At 40.6% G+C, this 21,360-nt stretch overlaps 1 protein-coding gene across 14 annotated transcripts in view; it reads right to left on the reverse strand.

The window, feature by feature from the left end:
• The window catches only part of LOC141753162 (RNA-binding protein Musashi homolog 2), a 333,482-nt gene that overhangs the window by 75,864 nt on the left and 236,258 nt on the right, over positions 1–21,360 (reverse strand). For all 14 annotated transcript variants that reach the window (XM_074611562.1, XM_074611557.1, XM_074611560.1 and 11 more), the window contains 2 exons: positions 18,597–18,679; positions 2,193–2,307 (listed from right to left, as the gene is read on the reverse strand). In XM_074611562.1, coding sequence (XP_074467663.1) covers positions 2,193–2,307; positions 18,597–18,679 — 198 coding nt within the window. The remainder of the gene's footprint in view (positions 1–2,192; positions 2,308–18,596; positions 18,680–21,360) is intronic.

Here is a 21,360-nt window from a genome sequence, read left to right on the forward strand (position 1 = left end):
GAGACAGATAAAGAGACGGATAAATAGTAGGAGAGAAAGATCAATATAGATAGATAGATAGGTAGATAGGTAGATAGGTAGATAGTTAGATAGGTAGATAGGTAGATCGGTAGAGAGGGATAAATAGATACTGTAGATACATAAAGAGACAGATAAAGAGAGATAAATAGTAAGAGAGACAGATCAAGATATATATATATAGAGTGAGAGAGAGAGAGAGATAGATAGATAGATAGATAGATAGATAGATAGATAGATAGATAGATAGATAGATAGATAGATAGATAGATAGATAGATAGATAGATAGATAGGTAGATAGATAGATAGATAGGTAGATAGAGAGACAGATAAATATAGACAGATAAATAGATAGGTAGGTAGAGACAGATAAATAGATAGGTAGACAGAGAGACAGATAAATAGATACGTAGACAGACAGATAAATAGATTGGTAGATAGAGAGACAGATAACTACATAGGTAGATAGAGAGACATATAAATAGATTGGTAGATAGAGAGACAGATAAATAGATAGGTAGATAGAGAGACAGATAAATAGATAGGTAGATAGAGAGACAGATAAATAGATAAGTAGATAGAGAGACAGATAAATAGATAGGTAGATAGAGAGACAAATAAATAGATAGGTAGATAGAGAGATAGATAAATAGATAGGTAGATAGAGAGACAGATAACTAGATAGGTAGATAGAGAGACAGATTAATAGATAGATAGATATACAGATAGTTAAATAGATAGATAGATAGATAGAGAGAAAAATAGGTAGGTAGGAGACAGTGGGCGGGTGGGGAGGGAGGGAGGGAGCGAGGGAGGGAGAGAGAGAGAGAGTGCAATGGTGTTAAATAAAAAGGGCCACAGGCATGGGCTGGATGGTAATGAAGAGGGGTGGGCCAGCAGCTGAGGTCCCTGTAGATGAGATCTCTCCCTGACATGTGTGTCCCCTTCATTACCCATTAAGGGGGGCACAGTGATGAATCCTTAATATGACATTACACCAATTTTCCTCTTCATTTAGCCTGCTAATGTGCTGGTCTGCTCCTATATGCCCAGGGGCTGCCTGTACCAGACCCGACCAGAAATAGACCACAGTGGCCACTGGTGGCACACCTTGAAGCAGCCTAATTAGGGGCAGCGCCCACCTAATGGGGCTATCACGACGACGAGTTTGCACAAGATGATTTTTTTTTTAAAAGGTAGAAATTGATGACTGAATGGCGTGCATGTCTGACACTTCCTCCGTAACCCCCAACCCACCACTAGGGGTGGTGGAAAGAATCGATACAGCAAAGTATCACGATATTTTGCGGGGCAATATTGTATCGATGCTCAAATGTTAAGTATCGATCTTTTATGATATAAACTATTAACCTCTGAACCTCTGAAAACTCTGAGATAATCAGAGTTAAAACTGTATCTTATTAAATTAAACAGATGAGGACAAACTGCATAATTTGCATTAGAAATAAATAAATAAATCACAGTATATCTTATTGCAATACTCAGCATATTGCAAAATATTTAAAATTGCAGTATTGTGATAATATTGTACTGTGATAATATCGTATTGTGACTTAAGTATTGTGATAATATCGTAACATGATTTAAGTATTGTGATCATATCGTATTGTGACTTAAGTATTGTGATAAGATCGTATCGTGACTTAAGTATTGTGATAATATCGTATGGTGATAAGATTGTATCGTGAGTTAAGTATCGTGATAATATTGTATCGTGATAATATCGTATTGTGACTTAAGTATCGTGATAATATCGTATCGTGATAATATCGTATTGCGACTTAAGTATCGTGATAATATCGTATCGTGATATCGTATTGTGACTTAAGTATCGTGATAATATCGTATCGTGACTTAAGTATCGTGATAATATCGTATTGTGACTTAAGTATCGTGATAATATCGCATAGTAATAATATCGTATTGTGACTTAAGTATCGTGATTATATTGTATTGTGACTTAAGTATCATGTTAATATCGTATCGTGACTTAAGTATTGTGATAATATTGTATCGTTGGGCCTCTGGTGATTCACACCCATAACCACCACCCTCAAAAAACAGCTTACATTTTGTGTTTGTATTTGCAAATATGTTATATAAAAGGATGAGTATGTGTGTTATTGTGTAAGCAGATGTGTTTGTGACTCACTCAGCATGCCCATCCCCAGCATGAAGGCATCCATGGTGTAGGGCAGACCCCTGGCTCGCCCTCGTGTACCAGGTGGGAACATCACCTCCTTGGGCTGGGCCTTCTTACATTCTACCTATGTAGACAGACAAACACACACACACACACACACACACAGACAAACACACACACACACACATAGAGGCAAAGCATTAGACTGTGTAAGTACACAACCAGACAGATCTGACAGGGCTGTCTCAGCTCTTTAAGGTGGTTTTCTATTTGACTTGCACGGCGCTAGATGTTTTCCATAGAGGGAAAAACAAGACTGAGTCAATCTGAGCACCTCGCATTTTAGAGGGAAAGTCTCTAAGGAAAACTTACAATCATGCTCCTCCTGCATTAAAGCAAAGGTTATTGCTCCAGTGAGCATGTGCCCGATGCCTCGGGGAAATACAAGCTTAATACTTTCCAAGTGTTTCTGAGACATCAAGGTAGGAGAAGCTCTGTTCTGCAGTGCCATTACCACAGGCCCGCTGCTGTGTGGCAGCATGTCCACTTTCTTAGTGAAAGGCAGCTCTTTGTTTAATCCAAACAGAATAATCTCAAAAAGCAATAATCTCTCTTGACAAAATCTCTTTTTCATTTAATTTAAATCTTGCCATGCAGGGTCGTGTGTTTGAAATCTGAAGTTGGTCAAAAAGTGTGTTTGAAAACTCAATATGGTTATTTTTTGTGTGTCTATGATTCTGTTTGTATCTGCTGGGCTGAAGTCCCCAGTGCCCCACCGTCCAATTCCACCCGCAGCACCCATCTCTCTCCTGCATTTCTTTCTCACACATCCAGGTTTGTTCATTTCCCATCTCGCAAGACTGACATCTCCTCCTCCTCCTACATAACACATATCAAATGAGGGATGTGACAGGGGCAGACGAGGAGAAGGGGGAAGATGAGAGCCCTATTTACCACGTATCTATCCCATCTCGACGAATTATAGAGAAGCACGATCGGCTGACAAGGGGTGGCACGGTCTTGTGTCTGTTGGTTGTTTCTTTGGTAGGCTGAGTCTGTTCACCATGCTGCACAATCTATTTGCTCCACTGCCTGCTTGGCATCGGCCTGTCCATCTGTTTGTCTGTTTGCCTCCTGGCTCTTCGGCTGCTTCTCCCTACTGCCTCCACTTAAGCGGGGCTTTCTCGGCTGCTGCGATTCACATGTCATCCCGGCCTGCTGCGCAAGACAGGCTATCGCGCCGGCGCTGTGTACACCTCAACCAAGGTGCAGCCCCGTGTCCATACAAAATAGGCTCGCGACTCTGACAGGCTGGCGGTGCACATATTACTATTCACGCACAAACTCATTCGCACCCACAACGTGCTATTGCGAGTTGAAATAAAACTTCACATCTGCACGAAGTTGCTGTGCTAAATGAATAGCATAACAAGCTCTGTATATCCAGCAGAGAGCTAGAAATGTAAAGAGGGAGCACTAATGAAAAAGGTTTCTATCACAGAGGGAAAGTTGCTGCGTTGCAGAGCTGTGATTTGTTGCTGTTAGCAGCCCTTTTCATTTGAAGCAGACCGGCTAAAGTACACAGTTCCCTCAGCCACTTTGTAGCTGTCACAGCTACTCTGCCCTCCTCGCTCGCCTGGAATGGTTTGACATTGTGCTGAAGAGAGCACGGGCGCTCTTTATCGTCCAGCAATGACCCCCCGGCATGGAAGCAGGAACTGGGTGGGACAAATGGCTCGGTTAGAAAATCTCAGTACACCGCTGAGACTTTCACGTGTTCACATAGCATGGGCGACAAACACAGTCTAGTTCAGAGACGGCGTCTGCTCGGCGTCCTCCGGCAGCCACATTCAACGAGTAGCCAGGGAGCCTGCTGGGAGCGAGACAGACCCGGGTGTGAGTCATGCCTACATGCTCTCAGATCTTTGATATTCAGGGAGAGGGCTCCTCCTTGTCATGGATTTAAACCCAGCCAGGAGCCGTGGATCTGTGGTGGTGTGAGTGTGTGGGTGTTCACCTGCTTCAAACACACAGGAGCGCGTGTGAGGGAGCTTTCAAGAGTGAACTAAGTCAAAGAGAGGAGAACAGACAATTCTGAGCCTGACAATGAAGCACCGCAAAGGTTCAGCAGTCGTGAACACAGGGGTTCAGATTTTTCCACGTGGATAGTTTCACGGAGTGAACCTTTTGCCACATAAACAGTGGGGAAACATTACATTTACAAGCTATCATTTTTACTGAATGTGCTGAATTGAGGCGTGTGTAACTTGTCTAGGATTTTATGTTATAAAGGCAGCACAATATTCTGTTATGAAAAGTCAGTGAAAGGAAGTGTTTGAGCATCATTGTGCCTTGCAGAGAAAAAAGGGGGCACCCCTTTAACCTGCCTTGACTTCACTGCCAGAAAATCGTTTTGTGCACCCAGGAGAGCCTCAAACACACACATACACACTTACATACAGTTTGCAAGACAGCTGACTGTTGAAGTGAATTCCTGCCACACAGTGTTGACAAGGTATGGTTACCTCAAACTGCGTGCTCTCAACATATATATATCGAGATCTTTCCTCCTTTTCCGCTGCACTGACATACTGCAGTTGATAGCTTATCTTTGAGATTTGTGTCACTCTGTAACTCCAGATAAAGTCAGGAGATGGAGGAAAAACAGAAAGCCAAACAGTAGAGTGTATATAAATTGAAAGTTATTTGAAATACTGTTTGTGATTTCTTGAATGGTTAATTTACCATAACTGGGAACTCTTTACTGTGTTAGTTTGAGCCATTGGAGCAGTCATTCAGACTGCATTGTGCCACACAAGGCGGTTTAAAAAAGTGGGCCTTGGATCTCGTCCAAGCAACCTGCAACCCAGTTCGTCAGGAGTAAAAAGTAATCCAAACCAACAACAGGAAATGACCCCAAAAACGATGTGTGCTATAAAGAGACAGATGTTGACATACTGTATAGTCAACCCGATCTCACAGGAAGGCGTATAAATAGCACAACATTACAGGTACATTCCACGTTTCATTTATATGCCACGCAACAAAACTAGGGTAATGTCCACAGTTAGGTTTAGGCAACAAAACCACAAAAACATCATGGTTGAGCTTAAAATAAGTACAATATGAACGTAACAACGTAACATGAGTACTGAAAACACACCACAAATGTCACTGTCATAACTTACAAAGCAAAACACCGGTCTCCTGGTTGAAAGTCCTTCAGCCCGCCATAAGCGTTACTAGCTCTGAGCGTAGCGTATTACGCGGATGCATTTACATTGCAGTCAGTACAGGCTACATGGCGTACAAATGACATGCCAAAAGCAAGAACGGTGTTCTTATTGCCCGCTTTTGCCTTGCACAATATCGTGTCAATCACGCCTTTATGTGTGACTGGACTGGTATAGTAGCCTGTGGATACTGGAAGTAATTACTGACGCTCATATTCATGATGCCCACTTAAAGGTAGGTTGGACGATCTTGAGAAACTAGCAAGAGTTCACTAGATTTTTAAAAAGGATCCAACCAAAACAATGAGCCCAGTGTTGCCAACTCTTTTCCAATGAAAGTAGCTGGCAGTACTAGCGGCTAACTAGCTCCAAAAGTCCCTAAATCTACAGAGAAAGTTGGCAAGTCAGCAACACTGACAGCCCCTCCAAAACCACTCCCCCAAAATTACAATTACAAACATAAACATATCATAATGAACAGAACAGCAAACATGACTACTGTTCGTGCTCACAGCTGTCAAGCTAGCAGCTTGTGTAAGATTCCGGTGACGCACAATGAGTGCATGCAGGTAGGCAGGTAGCTAGCACGTCCAATCAGTACATTTGGGCCAAATGAAATGATTGGACGGGTTTATAACAGTCCTGTGACAGCCACAGAGACCAGATTTCTTTTCTATTTTTTTGTCATAGCATTTGCTTTATTGTTTGCTGTCAGGATGTAATGGAAATTTCAACTAATAACAAAAAATGTTACTAAAATATTTGACCAACTCTGCCTTTAAAAGTTTAGTCGTAAGGCTTCTTCATGTTATTCATTTGTTTGTGCATTTCACAGTACTATGTGAACACTGCTTAATGGCAAAACAAATACAAAAGATGGAATGTACACTAAATAGGGCATCTTGCTGAAGCTAATTTGCAGCCCTTGTCCTTGGTTAAGCTTTTAAATTCAAGGTGAGACAAATAAATAATACAACAAATCAGCGATAAATTTCATGTCACCTCCATCATCGAAACTCAAATATTTCAGCATCCCTGCAGAATATTTCATTTTGTTTTGCTGCTGTCTTGTTCTGGTTATGAAACAGGACTTTCTGAGGTTGTTATTCTTTCAAAAATAACTATCTAACAAATAACCAAGTTTTATATTGAAATTATGAGGTGCACATACTGTATGCACACAAACATAAGACAACATGCACCTGCATGTCATACAGCCCACTGATGAATAAAACAAACAACTGCCTTTGTTTTCATGTAAGACTATGATACAAAGCAGAGAAACACTCTAGTTATGACCTTTCAATACATCTTCTATACATATTAACCTTGCAGGTATAGCAGGAAGGTGTGGGCGGGATGGACTGCCAATGGCTGTCCTTCAGGGACGAGTGTTGTGGGTGTGGGGTGTGTGTGTGTGTAGAAGGGGAGGTGTACAGCTACTATTAGCTTCACTAGTGAATGGATTCCATCAGTAGACTGGCAGGCTGAAGAAAGGAAACTGTGTGATTCATTTACTCCAGCACCCACTCCCAGCTGAACAGTCAAAACACATAGACTGCATAGTTAGGAAATGTCGCGGCTCTGAATGCACAATATCAGGCATAGCGGTGTGGGATTACTCACTTAAAGAAAAGGCTTCTCACAACCAACAAGTGGTCGATTTAAAGAACAGAATGACTGATTCCTAAGTTAAAACAATGTTTAAAAAAAAAGCCATTTCTTATGTGAAGAAAAAGGTCTATTGAGACGTTCTGACCAATGAAAGAGCAGGAGACACACACTCTAAAAAGCTAAGAATGGCATGTGGTTGCATGCATGCTTGACAGGGTCACTTGTAAGGATTCAGTTGTGTTGAATTTAGTCATATTTTTGTGAAAATTTGTGTTTTGACTTGAACTACTGAATTTATTGATGAAAATGGGATTTTACAGCAGGAGAACTGCTGTTGAGAACTTTCGATAAAAAATTTGATACTTTCCTCTTTGAAAACATGTCACTATAGAAATCCATTGTGATTCCAAAATATGATTATATTCACAAAGGATCTTATTTTATCACTAGGAGTCCTCAAATTCCTAAGAGTTTCCTCTCAAGAGCAATTATTTTACAAATTAGCCATTGTCACTCACACATCATATCTGCACATGTCCACCAAATGTGGTTGCAATAGCACAAAGCGTTCAGGAGATATGACATTTTATGTAATATAAGCCCCCAATCGTATGAGCGGTTCTCGAGATGTACAAAGGATATACAGAAAGACATAGAGAAAGACAGATCGAGATTCCTTGCTTTATAGTTAGATTTTAGATGTTTTACAAATTGTCAAAGATTTCATACATGAAATAAAGTACAATATTGATATGATATTCATACTTTTCTATATATGGCACCAATTTTACTTAAAAAAACAGCGATGGCCACAAAACCAGCTTTATTTATTTAATTCAATTGGAGTTGTAGTACACTTAATATACCATTCAATTAATAATTCTGACAGATGGCTGAGATATTCCAAGCCCATCAATGCAAACATTTTTTTATCTGGAGCCACAGTAGTGCAATGTTGTGCAAACCAACTCTTGCGTTGTTGGATTGTTTTGACTTATTGGGAGATTTCAATTGGAATTTTATTAACTCACCATCATCAAAATATGTTTTTAAAAGTTGTTATTCCAAAAACATTGGCGCAACAACAACAAAGCAGCTAACTAATTGAGAGCAAGTCTTAGTGACTTAGGAATCCTCTGGATTACATCTCTCAGACATACTTTTAGAGCTAAAATACTTTGTGACTTGGGGGTCCTAAAGTACACACCCCTTAATTTTAGGATTTTCGTCCAAAAAATTCACACAGAAATTTATAAAAATTGATTTTGTGGGTTCTTATGAATGCTTAGAACATTCGTGCAGGGGAAAAAATATTTGAACGGACCTCAATTTCAGCAGAATCCCGCCTGCGGAAATATATGTTTAACCAATGAAATCCTTTGTTCCAACTGATCGCCGTCATTCTGCATAATAATTAGCCATGTAAATGGACTTGCATTTATACAGCGCTTTTCTAGTCTTCCGGCCACTCAAAGCGCTTTACCCTACATTACAGCATTCACCCATTCCCACACTGATGGCAGAGGCTGCCATACAAGGTGCCAACTTTGCCCATGCATGGCTATGCCTTCGGGAGCAATTTGGGGTTAAGTGGTCTTGCTCAAGGACACATGGACATGTGACCCGGAGCAGCCGGGGATCGAACCACCGACCTTCCGATTGGTGGACAACCTGCTCTACACTATGAGCCACAGTCAGTGCTTCTGTTAGTTGCTCAGCGAGTGTGTGTCATTTCGGAGTAACAGACTGTTGGACAAATGGGCTTTTATTTGGTCCAATGGGACATTTTTCGGACTATTGGTGTTTCGGAATAACAATGGTACGAGCCCTTCTCAACACCCAATAATGTACGACAAACACTACCACCTTTACAACCAAATAAAGGACAATATATGGCTTGAGGTCGCCCAGCAGCTAGCACTTACCAATGTTATATCTTGATCACGGAATGAGGCTAGCCAAAACAGTGGACACGGCACTATTTAGGAGGAAACTCAATTGGTTGAAAGTGGAAAATATGCACGTGGATTTTCCATATTCCCGCACCACATTTTCGCCTCGCACTGGTGAGAAACGGCTTTAACTACAGCAGGTAGGAGCAACTTTTAGCTTAGCATGTTTTGTGAATTGGCCCAGAACCTCTGTTCTCTATTACAGGTCCAGTTACAAATGTTTCAAGCCTCCAGGGGGTCAGTATCTCATCATCAAAAGATACAGATTTTGGTTGGAGTGTCACTTTAAGACCTCTGTGAACCAGTCAAAACAACAACTGTATGTCATGTATTTTATAAAGAGGGTATTTACTGCAGACCTTCCAGGCTGAAACACTTGTATCCATGGTCAATAAAAGAATCGGGACGTAACATAAAGAGGTTAAATGACGCCTTCAATGGCCAGCAATCTCACAGGAGTCATTATGCCTGATGACATCTCTGCATGGTTATGTAAAAGCTACCGAATATGAGGTCATTCTAAGGACCAGGTGCTCCCTGTGGTGCCAAAACTCGTTCCCTTGGCAAGTGTCTATATACCAAGATGTTATTGTCCCGATACACACTGAGAGACACATTCAAAAGCAATGCCATGATCATCAGGTTGACGTCAAATGGCTTCCATCACCTCCTCAATCAGCAGATTTTGAACATCATGCGTCTTTGATGGGACGTCCTGGAGTGCAAAGAGAGAAGTGGATTTCCACATCCTTCATCCCTCAAAGCTTTCCTTCTTCAATGAAGGGTAAACATCCAATTACTTACAGTCCAGAACCTGTAAGGCAGCACTCCATGAGGGACTGAAACTCCTCCGAAGGGTGGGCCTACTTCCTTATTAGGCACTTGATGTTCAAACACTGTTAAAGATTTAACTTAAAAAAATATATTTTCAAAGACATTTTCAACACCCAGAGACTTCAGTTCCTCTCTGCAGAAATCTGCTTTTACATAGTAATAGCTAGTTTATTCTATATGGTTATAACCAAGTATGTCCAGGGGTGATTTATATAACATAAGAGACCTACTGTAAGCGAACGCCACACGGACACACGCTTGACTTCATGGCCTTCTAGTTCGAGGGTGGTAAACTTTATTATCCATCGGCAAACTCAGAAGATGGATTCAAGTCAAGTCAATTTTACGTATACAGCTCAATATCACACATCACAATTTGCCTCAAGGGGCTTTAAAATCTGTACAGCATATCAACACCCTTATCACCCTTACTTCAAAGTAGTCAGGTTTGGTTAGCTGATCACACACACAACCCACTACTTATAGCTTTCAGGCTATAGGCTACTAATATCATGTATGTTTATCACAGCTTAATGTATTTAAATCCACAAAATGGATCAAATGATGTTAAACTATGTGCACTGCTCCTGGAAAATGTAATCTTATGAACTGTACAGTTTCATCTGAAAAAGACTGCAAGTGAATGTCTCTGGTAAACATCAAATTGGCTCTTTTTACACCATTATGTTTTCAAGGAATTTTATTTTCTTGCATTAAAGGTTGCTTTCACAAGCCGTAGTCTGTTTGGCTAGTCCGAATCAGAGTGAAATTTATAAATTTTGTTTGTTTTCTATTTAGTCTGGTTCGGTTTCACAGTGCACAAATTAAAGCGGACCAAATAAAAAAAACAAAACACGTACTGCATCAGACAAACTGCACCAGAGTTTGATTAAATTGGACTAAATGTTGGCTTGTTAAAGTGCTCAAAGAGAATCTTCACCCAGTTTAAAATATCTGGCTCGCCCTGGTAACTAGAGGTGACTACATGCTTTTTACACAGCCTGTGCAGCAGTGTTGTAGCATGGTACTATATTACCACAGTACATCACAGCTGGGTGTGGTCACAAGTACAACAGGCGACACGTGATCACACCCAGCTGTGATGTTCAAGAGACTTGTACCTTTCTGACATAGGGGCTAATGAAGCTATGTTTTTCCTCCTCCTCAAATTTAGCGTAGAGTCACTGTAAAGGACATTATCAGTATTATTACAGAGGAAAAATTTAATTATACACATCATTTAGAATTAATATATAATTTTAAGCGCAATACAATTTTCCTATAATATTCCTACTCCTAAGTATCTTGTAGCGTACTGTGACTTTTAAAAGGGCCATTGCGTAATATTTCGGATTTTCAGATCTATTAGCAGAAATGCAATATAATATTCATAAATATGTTTTCATTGGTGTATAATCACCTGAAACTAAGAATTGTGTTTTCGTTAGCTTAGAATGAGCCCTTCATATCTACATAGGGAGCGGGTCCTCTTTACAGAGTCCGCCATGTTGCTCTGCCATGGTTCTACAGTAGCCCAGAATAGACAAACCAAACACTGGCTCTAGAGAGAGACTTTCACGTTTTTACGTTACCTGAAGGCCACCGTAGTTCTCCAACATGCTTGTGAGACTGCCATAATGTGAACCGCAGAGTGCAAAACCATGGTAACACCAGCCGCCATCTGACTCCTAAAGTAGTGTTATTATGGTAGGGATGGCCTCGGAAAGAGAGGAGTGAGTGGAGGGGTACACAGTTGGTTGCAATCTGCAACCATAGCACTAGATGCCACCAAATCCTACACACTGTATCTTTAAGTGTCTTTCACATTATTAAATCGTGCCTTAACATGTGCAAATATTCTTAAAGGGTCTCATAATGTTTCTCTATCAATGACATTGAATTGATTTGATTCAATTTTCTATTTTGTTTTCATATCATATTTCTGTTGTAATTTCTGGAGGTCTCTCTGGAGGTTAAAGGTATTTTTTTTTTAAGTATAAGTCTGTTTAATTTGTGTAGCAGCCTTTTCTTGAGGCTCTCATTGCATTTATCCCCACCCAAAAATATGACTGTCAAGCAGCTGCTGGAAATTTCATAAAACACCAAAATCAGGAGCTTAACACCCACGGTGTTAAAGTCGGAACAAAAATACTTGCCTGTGTCAATTTCCACCTAAAAGACAACTCCAAATGTGTAGACTGCTCTGTGAATATTTCTCCCTGAGATCATTGGATCATGTCTACACAGAAGTCTTGTAAATAGCAAAGGTGAAGGGCTATTTGAGCTGCTGATGTGCTAATGATGCGTGCAGATCATAAATCATTGTTTTTAGCAGGCATAACTCATATGTCATATTGTCAGTGTTTCTCTGTTCTTGGTTGCACAATTTATTTTTTCCTCTTCTCCACAGCTAACAGTAACTGAAATAATGCTGCACGTCACCATTCGGGCTGTGGCAAACATAGATTGCAACAGTTTTGCACCTGAATGTACTAGCTAGTGAAGCTTCAGTATCTTTGGTATAGTACTTGGGAGTCCTTGCACAAGTGCCTGAGTGAAACTCAAAAAACACTGCGCAAGGTACTTATCTGCCAACCGCAAGTTAACTGTCCTAAAAGTAGAGCTTTAAGAGTCAAAGCAGACTATAATGTAATAGTTTCAACTCTAGCTACTTACTGCAACTTTCAGTTTTTCTGTTTGATGTGGGACACTTCACAAAAGGAGTTTAAAAGTGGTCTCCAAAAGAAATTAGATCAAGAAAACAAGAACATTTTCATTTTCTACAGTAGCCTGATTTATCCTGCTGGTATCATCTTGTCTTTCACTTCTGTAATGTGAGTCAAAGTGTAAAGAAATCTACATATGAGTTGAGACCTAACAGGTTTTTAAAATGTATCTTCTTGTTAATATGATTCAACCTTAGCCCTGCATAGAAACACAAGTTAACTGTTAAAAAGTAAATCATAAATTATGATTCCTGTACTGTGCCCTTTTTTACATTTAGAGGTCGCAAAGCATGTTTACTATGTTTTCATTCTACTCCCTCAATGAAAAAAAAAGCACTATATGGTGCTGTAATAAAAATGCAACATCTATAATAATGTATGGATTACATGATGCTATTTTTCTCTCATAATTCTGCTTATTTCACTACAATGTGCCGAGTATATCTGTATCTATATATTAAAGGCTGATGTATGAATGCCTACCTGTATTAGCGAGTGGGAGAGTCAGAGCTTATTCGGCTCCTCAGCGCAGTAATTGGTTGGTCATGTCAGGAAGACACAGTGAGAAATTGACGACTAACAGAAAATTCCTCCCCCCTATTGTGATCATTCGCCACTGTAGAATATTAAAAATGACACATTAAAGAACATTACCTTGAAGCACTTGACTAAAACCGATGTGAGTCCATTTTAATGGCACACTGCTCGCTCATCAGAGCCAATACTTGATAGGTATTATTATGAATTAGCTGCGCATGCATAACGGCAGGGTGGGGAGTGATAGAGGGACTCCTGTCTTAGGAAAATGGAATTCACAACCTTTTCTTGGCTGTATTAAGGTGCTGTCTTACTACAGCAAAGGGATACCAGGAATTTAGTAGTCAATACCAATATCAGTGAAATTCCATGATACTCGATACCAATTTGATAGTGGTTTTGGTTAGGAAGTTAAACAGGTCATAATTCTCTCTCTAATATCTATTTTATATTACTATGAAAACATCTCCTTCAAACAACTGGATTTATTCAAGTTTCTCGCCAAAAAACTAAATTTTACGAGATTACATTTGAACACATCATGATAACGTTAGAATTAACCTTCACCCAATACTGAATAGAGCCTGACCGCAAAAAAAAGTGCCCGATCCGTCCCAGCTGCCCGATCCGCTCTGTGCATGCGCGGGCGCAGACCCAGTATGCCTTGCAGGATGACCCGCCCCTACTCTGCCTCAGCCTCTAAACCTAAACAGTAATGGTACGTAGCCTAGCTATGATGCTAACCAGAGTTTTGGAGCTGCAGTGGCTGAGGAGATCGACTCAACCACGGCAGCTCTAAAGCCAGGCTACCCGGTTTGAACACCGGTATGTTTTTTTCATAATTAAATTCACTTCTGGTAATTTTTGAGGCGTGAAATCAACTGCATAGTTTTCGAATATTGGCAGTTTTATGAAAAGTGATTGACATTTTTGCAATTGAGAAGCTCCACAAACTGGCGCGACAGCGAGCTTGCGTCTGTGGGGATTGTCAGCCAGCCACCCGGCCAGGCACGCTGACAGAACCCACTATGAGCCGTCTTGTAGACAAGAGGCTTTTATTTTCCTGTTGACGGATGGCTATGGCAGGACGAAAGCTAGTTAAAGTAAGCTGTTAGCAGCCGGTAAGCAGCACAGTCCTGCACGGAGCTAACAGGAAACAGCTAACGCTCTCGTCCTGCCAATTTAAACATAGATTTGTTGTTTTTCAATGTAGCATCATGAGGGAAAAAATACAGTGCGCCCCCTGGACGCTGCAGATAGTGAGTTTACTGCGTCCTAAACACATTTTCTATCGTCCCCGGGACAGCATTAGTCTCGAGCCCTGATGGTACTTACGGTACTGTAGAAATACGAGTACTGTCACATTCTCTGAATTTTGGCATTGTCTTGGTATCAAAGTATCGGTTCTTGTGACATCCCTACTACAGTATGATATAGACATATAGAAATTATTTTTACTCCAAAATATTTATTGGTTTTAATACAAGGGTAGGTACTGCTGAAGCTAGAGAATGGTTCTACAATCATGTGGAGCCATGCACAGCATAATCCATACATTTATCACATCCTGCATAAAGCAAGGTAGTCTTAAAGCCCCTTGAGGCAAATTTGTGATTTGTGATATTGGACTATATAAATAAAATTGACTTGAGTTGACAGTCTACAGATGTGGGAGCAATGTAGAAGTCGGTGCAGCTGGTGGGGCAGGTTGAGAGCTTCTTGCTAAGCAGCACCCTATTTTTAATTATATATGAGGCCGGACTCACAGTGACAGAGAGGAAGTGCTCCTGAGAGCGAGGCCTCGGTGGCACATGAACACAGGGGTGATTGACCAAGTCACTGAAAGGTACCGTCACTCACATCTGAGTGGGCACTGACCCCACTACACTGCCAGAGCCCTTGAGGGATCGGGGCAAGGAGAAGGTGGGGTGCCCTGTACATCCAACAACCCTCCCAAGTGGGGTGGAATTTCTGTCTGCATCAATTATTCAAGAACCATCTTAGATAACACTCGCAGGGAGGATGGATGAGGTCTATTTCTGTATGGTACTTCATAAGGATGAAGACAGGAGGCATTTTTTATTTTGTGCGCTGGCGCTTCAGACACCGGATAACCAGTACTCTCCTCTGTGCGACTGAGGTAGAACCTGAAGTGTCTTTGAAAAATGCTTTTAACATTCTTTCCTCTTTGCTGACATTCCAAGACGTCAGCAGTTTGCAGAAGAGGGACACACATATTTCCTGCATCCTACAGGAAATTTAATGTGCAGTAGGTGTTGCCAAGAGGGACCCCTTACAAAGGTGACAAAAGCCTCTGGAAACTGTCCCTCGCTCTGTCCTTGTACACCATACCCCCTCAATAATCCTCATCTTTTCTGTTAAGGGACTCCCACACGGGTCACATGGTTTCCATATGTGTCATTTTCTTTTATGAGTAACTACACACAGGCTACAGTAGGAATGCTGCTCTTGCTTGATGTATTTTCTGGCACCCTGAAGTACAAATTGTCACGATGCACAACAGTGTATCACATCACAGCTGCTCGTGGTCACAAGTGCAAGAGACTTGAAGCTTCCAGTCAAAAAGGGGTCACTTCAGTACCAAGGGTTTACTAAATATTGATAATAGTAACCGTCGTGACCGTCAGATGTATACACTGACTGTTGTGCGATGCATCAGAGACAGCTTTGATATAGCTGGCAAGATACAAGAGCAGAACAAATATAAATAACCTACAATATCTTCACCTCTTTCCATAAAATATCTCTCTTATAATAATAATTGCAGTTGCAATGCATGAAAGGGCGGCACGATGCAAGTGCCTATTTTAAAAAAAGGTACTATAACCAGAATTAATTTCACTGCATCTCTCAGTGCAAACAGAGACATGAGCAACTTTGCTGCTGGTGATTTTGCAGGTATGGATGCATGCGTTCCCAGGAGAAGCATTCATGTTTTTCAAAATTTTGCTTATCTACACTACTTTATACATGCTCCAATAATACTGAAAAATAATTCAAAAATGCAACATTGCCAGTAAGTGGTGCATTTGTGATGGAATGGAAATGCCAACGATTCCCTGGGCTATTAAAGTTTGTGCAACAGTAACATTATTTGTGACATACAAAGCTTCCACCTGCGCAGTCAGGACATTGGGGAAGCCTATTTTATTTTAAGATAACAGTTATTTACTGTTGGTTACGGCATACAATATTTTTTTGTCAACACAACAAGAATGAGTTAGGCTTTGTTTGAAGCATAGACTGTATATAAGAAGGGGACATAGTCACCGTGATGTCACCTATTGGTCTGTGGACTACAATTTCGAAGCCTTCAGTTTGGCATTTTGGCAGTCGCCATCTTGGTTTTAGCTGTTGCCATCTTGTTTTTTTGCAACCAGAAGTAACACAAGAGGGTGGAGCTAAGTACAACCGTACGATGAATAAGACATTTTTAGGCGACCAAAAAGGTTGTAATTAACTTTCATGAACTGAAAATACACTGTGAAAGGGTTAAAGTTGTAAGACGAAAATGCAGGCAACTCCCAGACCGGACAACGTCGTGGTAGCGACCTGTCAATAATAAGGTAGCCACGCTCTAAACAAACCCTGCTTTATGGTCTATTTAACTCTGAATGGGTTCATAATTTACTAAATGAACATCATGCTGTATTGAAGAAGACTTGAAACTAGCGATTGAGACCATAAACTCATGTTTACAATGTTTACTGAGGTAATAAATCAAGTGAGAAGTAGGCTCATTTTCTCATAGACTTCTATACAATCAGACTTCTTTTTGCAACCAGAGGAGTCGCCCCCTGCTGGCTATTAGAAAGAATGCGAGTTTAAGGCAGTTCCGCATTGGCTTCACTTCTCAGACCCAGAGGATGCCCACTAGTTTGAAGTATTTGACCTGTCCAGTTAATATACTTTCATCTAATCTATGTATAGATTATAGGCCTGCGAGTGGCGCAAAATTATTAGCAATGTTTGGATTATTTGTTGATTACTGACGGAATCATTTTGGGATTTTGTCTTCCTTAAGAATTCAGATAATCTGCTTGTGTTTTCTTTTCATTCCTGATTCAAACACCTTATTTAATCAATGATCTGCTGTGAAAAAAGCCAATATTAAATTGTTTAAAGAAAAAAACAAAGGATTTTATGAATTATTAATGATTACTACATTATTGAACATTAACTTGGCCAACTATTTGTTAAGCAAATTTGCATCCCTAATTAGGACTAGTGTTTACAATCCAATCTAATTAGATCTATCTAATTAGAACTTCTTACAAATGGGCTGTGGGTTGGACTTAAATGAGGCTAATTTTTCTGCATGGTAAAAGTTGGAGAGGGATAAATGTACTCCAGAGGTTAGATATCAGATTTGTCGGTAACAAATGTCTTATTATAGCAATTTTTGCAACATAAATTGTGCGGAAATAGTTTGTGAAATCAAGAATTGACAGCGTTGGCAGCAATTGTTTTGCTTTGTGTGCATAAATAGACGCTCCGGCGTGTGCATCCATGCTTCATGTTGATGTGTGAGATTTGTGTGTTCATGCCTATGTGTCAAAGGATCTGAGACATTTGATTGTGACAGAATATCTTCCATACGCATACAGTTATTCCTGTCACACTCTTGGCACACTTTGTGGTCGCGGTCCTGAGCGTCAACTGTGATGCAGTTCGGAGACGCACGGAGTATACTGGGGGGTCATATGTGACCTGGGCTGGTCCCTGGTGAACATGGTTCTACTACGCTGGTCCTGTCAGTCACATAGCCAGTCAGGAAAAAAGACTGGGAGAGAGTGAAGACACACACTGTCTGAGAGAGAGAGAGAGAGAGAGAGAGAGGAGGGTAAGACAAGTATTCCCTCCAGTCAATCACCATCCACAGAACCGCTCAAATGATGCAGGTTCTCTCTCTGTCTCTCGAGAGAGGCCTGCAGGGCGGAACTGGGTGAAGGAGGACCTAATGTCACAGTGAAGTCGCTTCCTGTCAATTATCATAAGAGACTTGATGGCTTAGAACACTGCTGCTGAACTCTAGGGTGCTCAGAGATGACCATATTACTGGTGTAAATAAAACAAGCATCACTGGGACTCTGTGGAAAGGTGTTAATCCCTGACTAATGAACTCTCTGCCACTAGCTTCCCTGTTGCATCCCTGGACATCTCCACCTGTGTGTGTGTGTGTGTGTGTGTGTGTGTGTGTGTGTGTGTGTGTGTGTGTGTGTGGTAGGGGATTCAGAAAGAGAGAGGGACAGGCTCCACTCTCCCGTCCCTCAGCCTGACAGGCAGAACTCAGCCACACAATTTCACGGTTTGTGGGCAGTACACACCACTGCTTTCCCCATCCCTGAGACCCACACAGTGTGTGTGTGTGTGTTAGCCTTTGCATATGAACATGCACACACCTCCTCTGCTATTAATACTCGAGGAAAGAAGAAATCAAATATTAATCCTTCAACACCCACCTGGAATTGAAAAAAAAAAAATGAGTGGACTTACCATTTTGTTATTGATTTCATGAAAATGAATTTCACAGACTTTCTCTACGATGTCTTCACTCTCGAAAGTTATGAAGCCAAATCCTATGCGGAGAGAAACAGAGGGGGAGAGAAAGAGGGAGAGAAAGGGTTAGTGGAGAGTCCTTAACAAAACTTCGGGAAAAAAGAAAATGCACCACACAAGATGGAATATTATCACGAGCCAGATCCAGAAAAACTATGCGAGTACATCTGTGGAGATTGGCTCGGGCATGGAAGAGAACAAGTGAACAAGACAGACATTGTCCTCTTTAAATCAGGAATATGATGAAATCTGCCACATTATTAAGGGCACTCGAGGACCTCTTCTACAAAAGAGGAGATGGAAAAACAGCACAAAGCTCATTTAATGAGATTCAGGGAGCTGGGGCCCAGCATCTGAATTTCATTAAATGCATTTTGTGTTCTTTTTATTGAAATCTCACTGTATAACAAGCCCTCGTTTTTATGTTAATGCGGGCCTTAGAATTAATGCGTCGTTGACAGTGGGATTTTCATGCCATATTTATAGGATAAAAGCTTAACCCCTCTTTTAACACACAAAGACAGAGAGACACGATGGTTTCAGACTTTTGAACACAAGTGGATTGCAATGCTCTCCTCTGTGTTTTGATGGCGATGCACAAAGCAATCTGGCTGCTGTATAGCCGGGGTTGAAAGGGAAACTGATATTCTATTACTTTTGCAAAAAGAGGAAACGGCACAAAAGAGAAACAGTTAGTGAATAAAGCAGCAAGTGGGACTGAAAGGAGATGAGTTTCTTTTCAAAATGGCAAACACCCCGCGATGAAATAAAATCACCTCAGATTGAGCTTAAACCGCCGTCACCGCAGACAACATCCCATCTGACTAACGCACGCTCCGCAGATAGCGCCATCAATTTATTGTCATGGAGCGTCAGATCATACAGTAAAAACACCTACTGGATGTGAAAAGGTACTGATACGCTAATGGGAGACAACAGCTCAAATATTACTTGTTGACTGAGCTGAACGATGGTGAATATTTCACACAAGTTAGGACAGATCCATGTGTTCAGGTATCAGCACAGTCATCATCCACTTCACAGGACAAATCTCAAGGTCGAAGACTCGTAGGAGAGCTTTTCAGAGCAGAGTATCCTGCACATGAACACACATTCACTATACTATTACTATACCGTCACATACTGTGCACTAGGGTATAGAAATAGAAGAGATTTGTCAGCCGTCACATATTTTGCTGTACTATTTACACCAGGGCTGCAACAAACAATCGTTTTCATCATCGATTAATCTGCCAATCATTTTCTCATTTAATCGATCGATTGTTTGGTCTATCAAATGTCAGACTATATTGAAACGTGCCAGTCACAGTTTCCAGCAGTCCAGGGGGACGTCTTCAAATGTCTTGTTTGTCCAACCAACAGTCCAAAACCCAAAGATATTCAGTTTACAACAGGGTTCCCACATATTTTCCATTTCAAATTTCCATACTTTTCCAGGCTCAAATTTCCAGACCTTTCTCTAAAAAGAAATCCAACATGTATGGTACACTCTGACTATGTAGCCTATGCTATTATGTTGCCATATGATTGCCAGAAGATTGTAGCTAGGTACTGTAGCTCATACAAATCAATTAATACCAAACCCAGACAAGTTCATTGCACAGCATTTCATTCAAGCTGCATAATTAAAACTGCAATGTTATTCAGTTTTTGACATGTAAGTTTAAATAACTGTATACTTTCAACCCCTACAGTAACAGAAAGAATGTTCATGTACAATTCACTATGGAACTAAAATAGAGAACGAAAGTCCATTGACTTTGCCATATTTCTTGCCTTGCTTCAGACGACACCAACCTCGTTCTAGCCCGTGCTCTCTCACATAGTCTAAAACATTTTGGCTGCGCTGGCTGCCTGCTCCAAACGCCATGAAAAACACTCTGCTTGTGTGATCAATTTAGTTTCAAAAATTCGGAATATATTTCCATGCTCTCTTTTATTTTTTCTATACCTATCCAACCTGGAAAATCACTAAAATCAAATTCCATACTTTTCCATACTGTTACAATGATGTAAAACAGACAAAAGCAAAAAATATTAAACAAGCCGAAACCAAAGACTGTTTGGTGCTTTTTGCTTTACTCATCTTTCAAAACGGTCTAGCTGATACTGAGGTAGTTATTCCTTTAATATCTCTGGCTGTATTAGGCTATTTGCAAATCAATGAGCAGGACTGCTTTATTGGATTCCCAGGATTTTTTGAATGAATGTGATTAAATATCTTTATTTGTCAGGTATTTCATTCACTGGATAAGCCAATTCTCATTTGGTTATATCAACAGTTTACCATCCTGATCATATCATACTGACATCACAATATAAAATCACATATATCACATACACCCTAATATATATTTAATCCGTATCACTCACCCCTACTGTATGCATGTTGTTGGTAAATAATTAGCACCTTAAGTGTATTTATATTCACACCCAGGCAGAAGTGGCAAAATGAAGTGTACTATGATACATACGTCTCCAAAGCAGCTTCTATAAAATTCATCAGATCATCCAGAAAAATACTGATTTCTTTGTTGGGAGCTGCTGCTTACTAGCCACACTGACATCCATAGTTTTGTCTTAAAGTCTTTATCTCTCACTGGCATTTTTCTTTCCTGCTCCTCCTCCAGCTCCTCCTCCGTAAATAACAAAAGATTCTCCTCAAGCTCCTGACACGAGC

The sequence above is a fragment of the Sebastes fasciatus genome, chromosome 16 (assembly GCF_043250625.1).
Source record: "Sebastes fasciatus isolate fSebFas1 chromosome 16, fSebFas1.pri, whole genome shotgun sequence".
Taxonomy (NCBI): Eukaryota; Metazoa; Chordata; class Actinopteri; order Perciformes; family Sebastidae; genus Sebastes; species Sebastes fasciatus.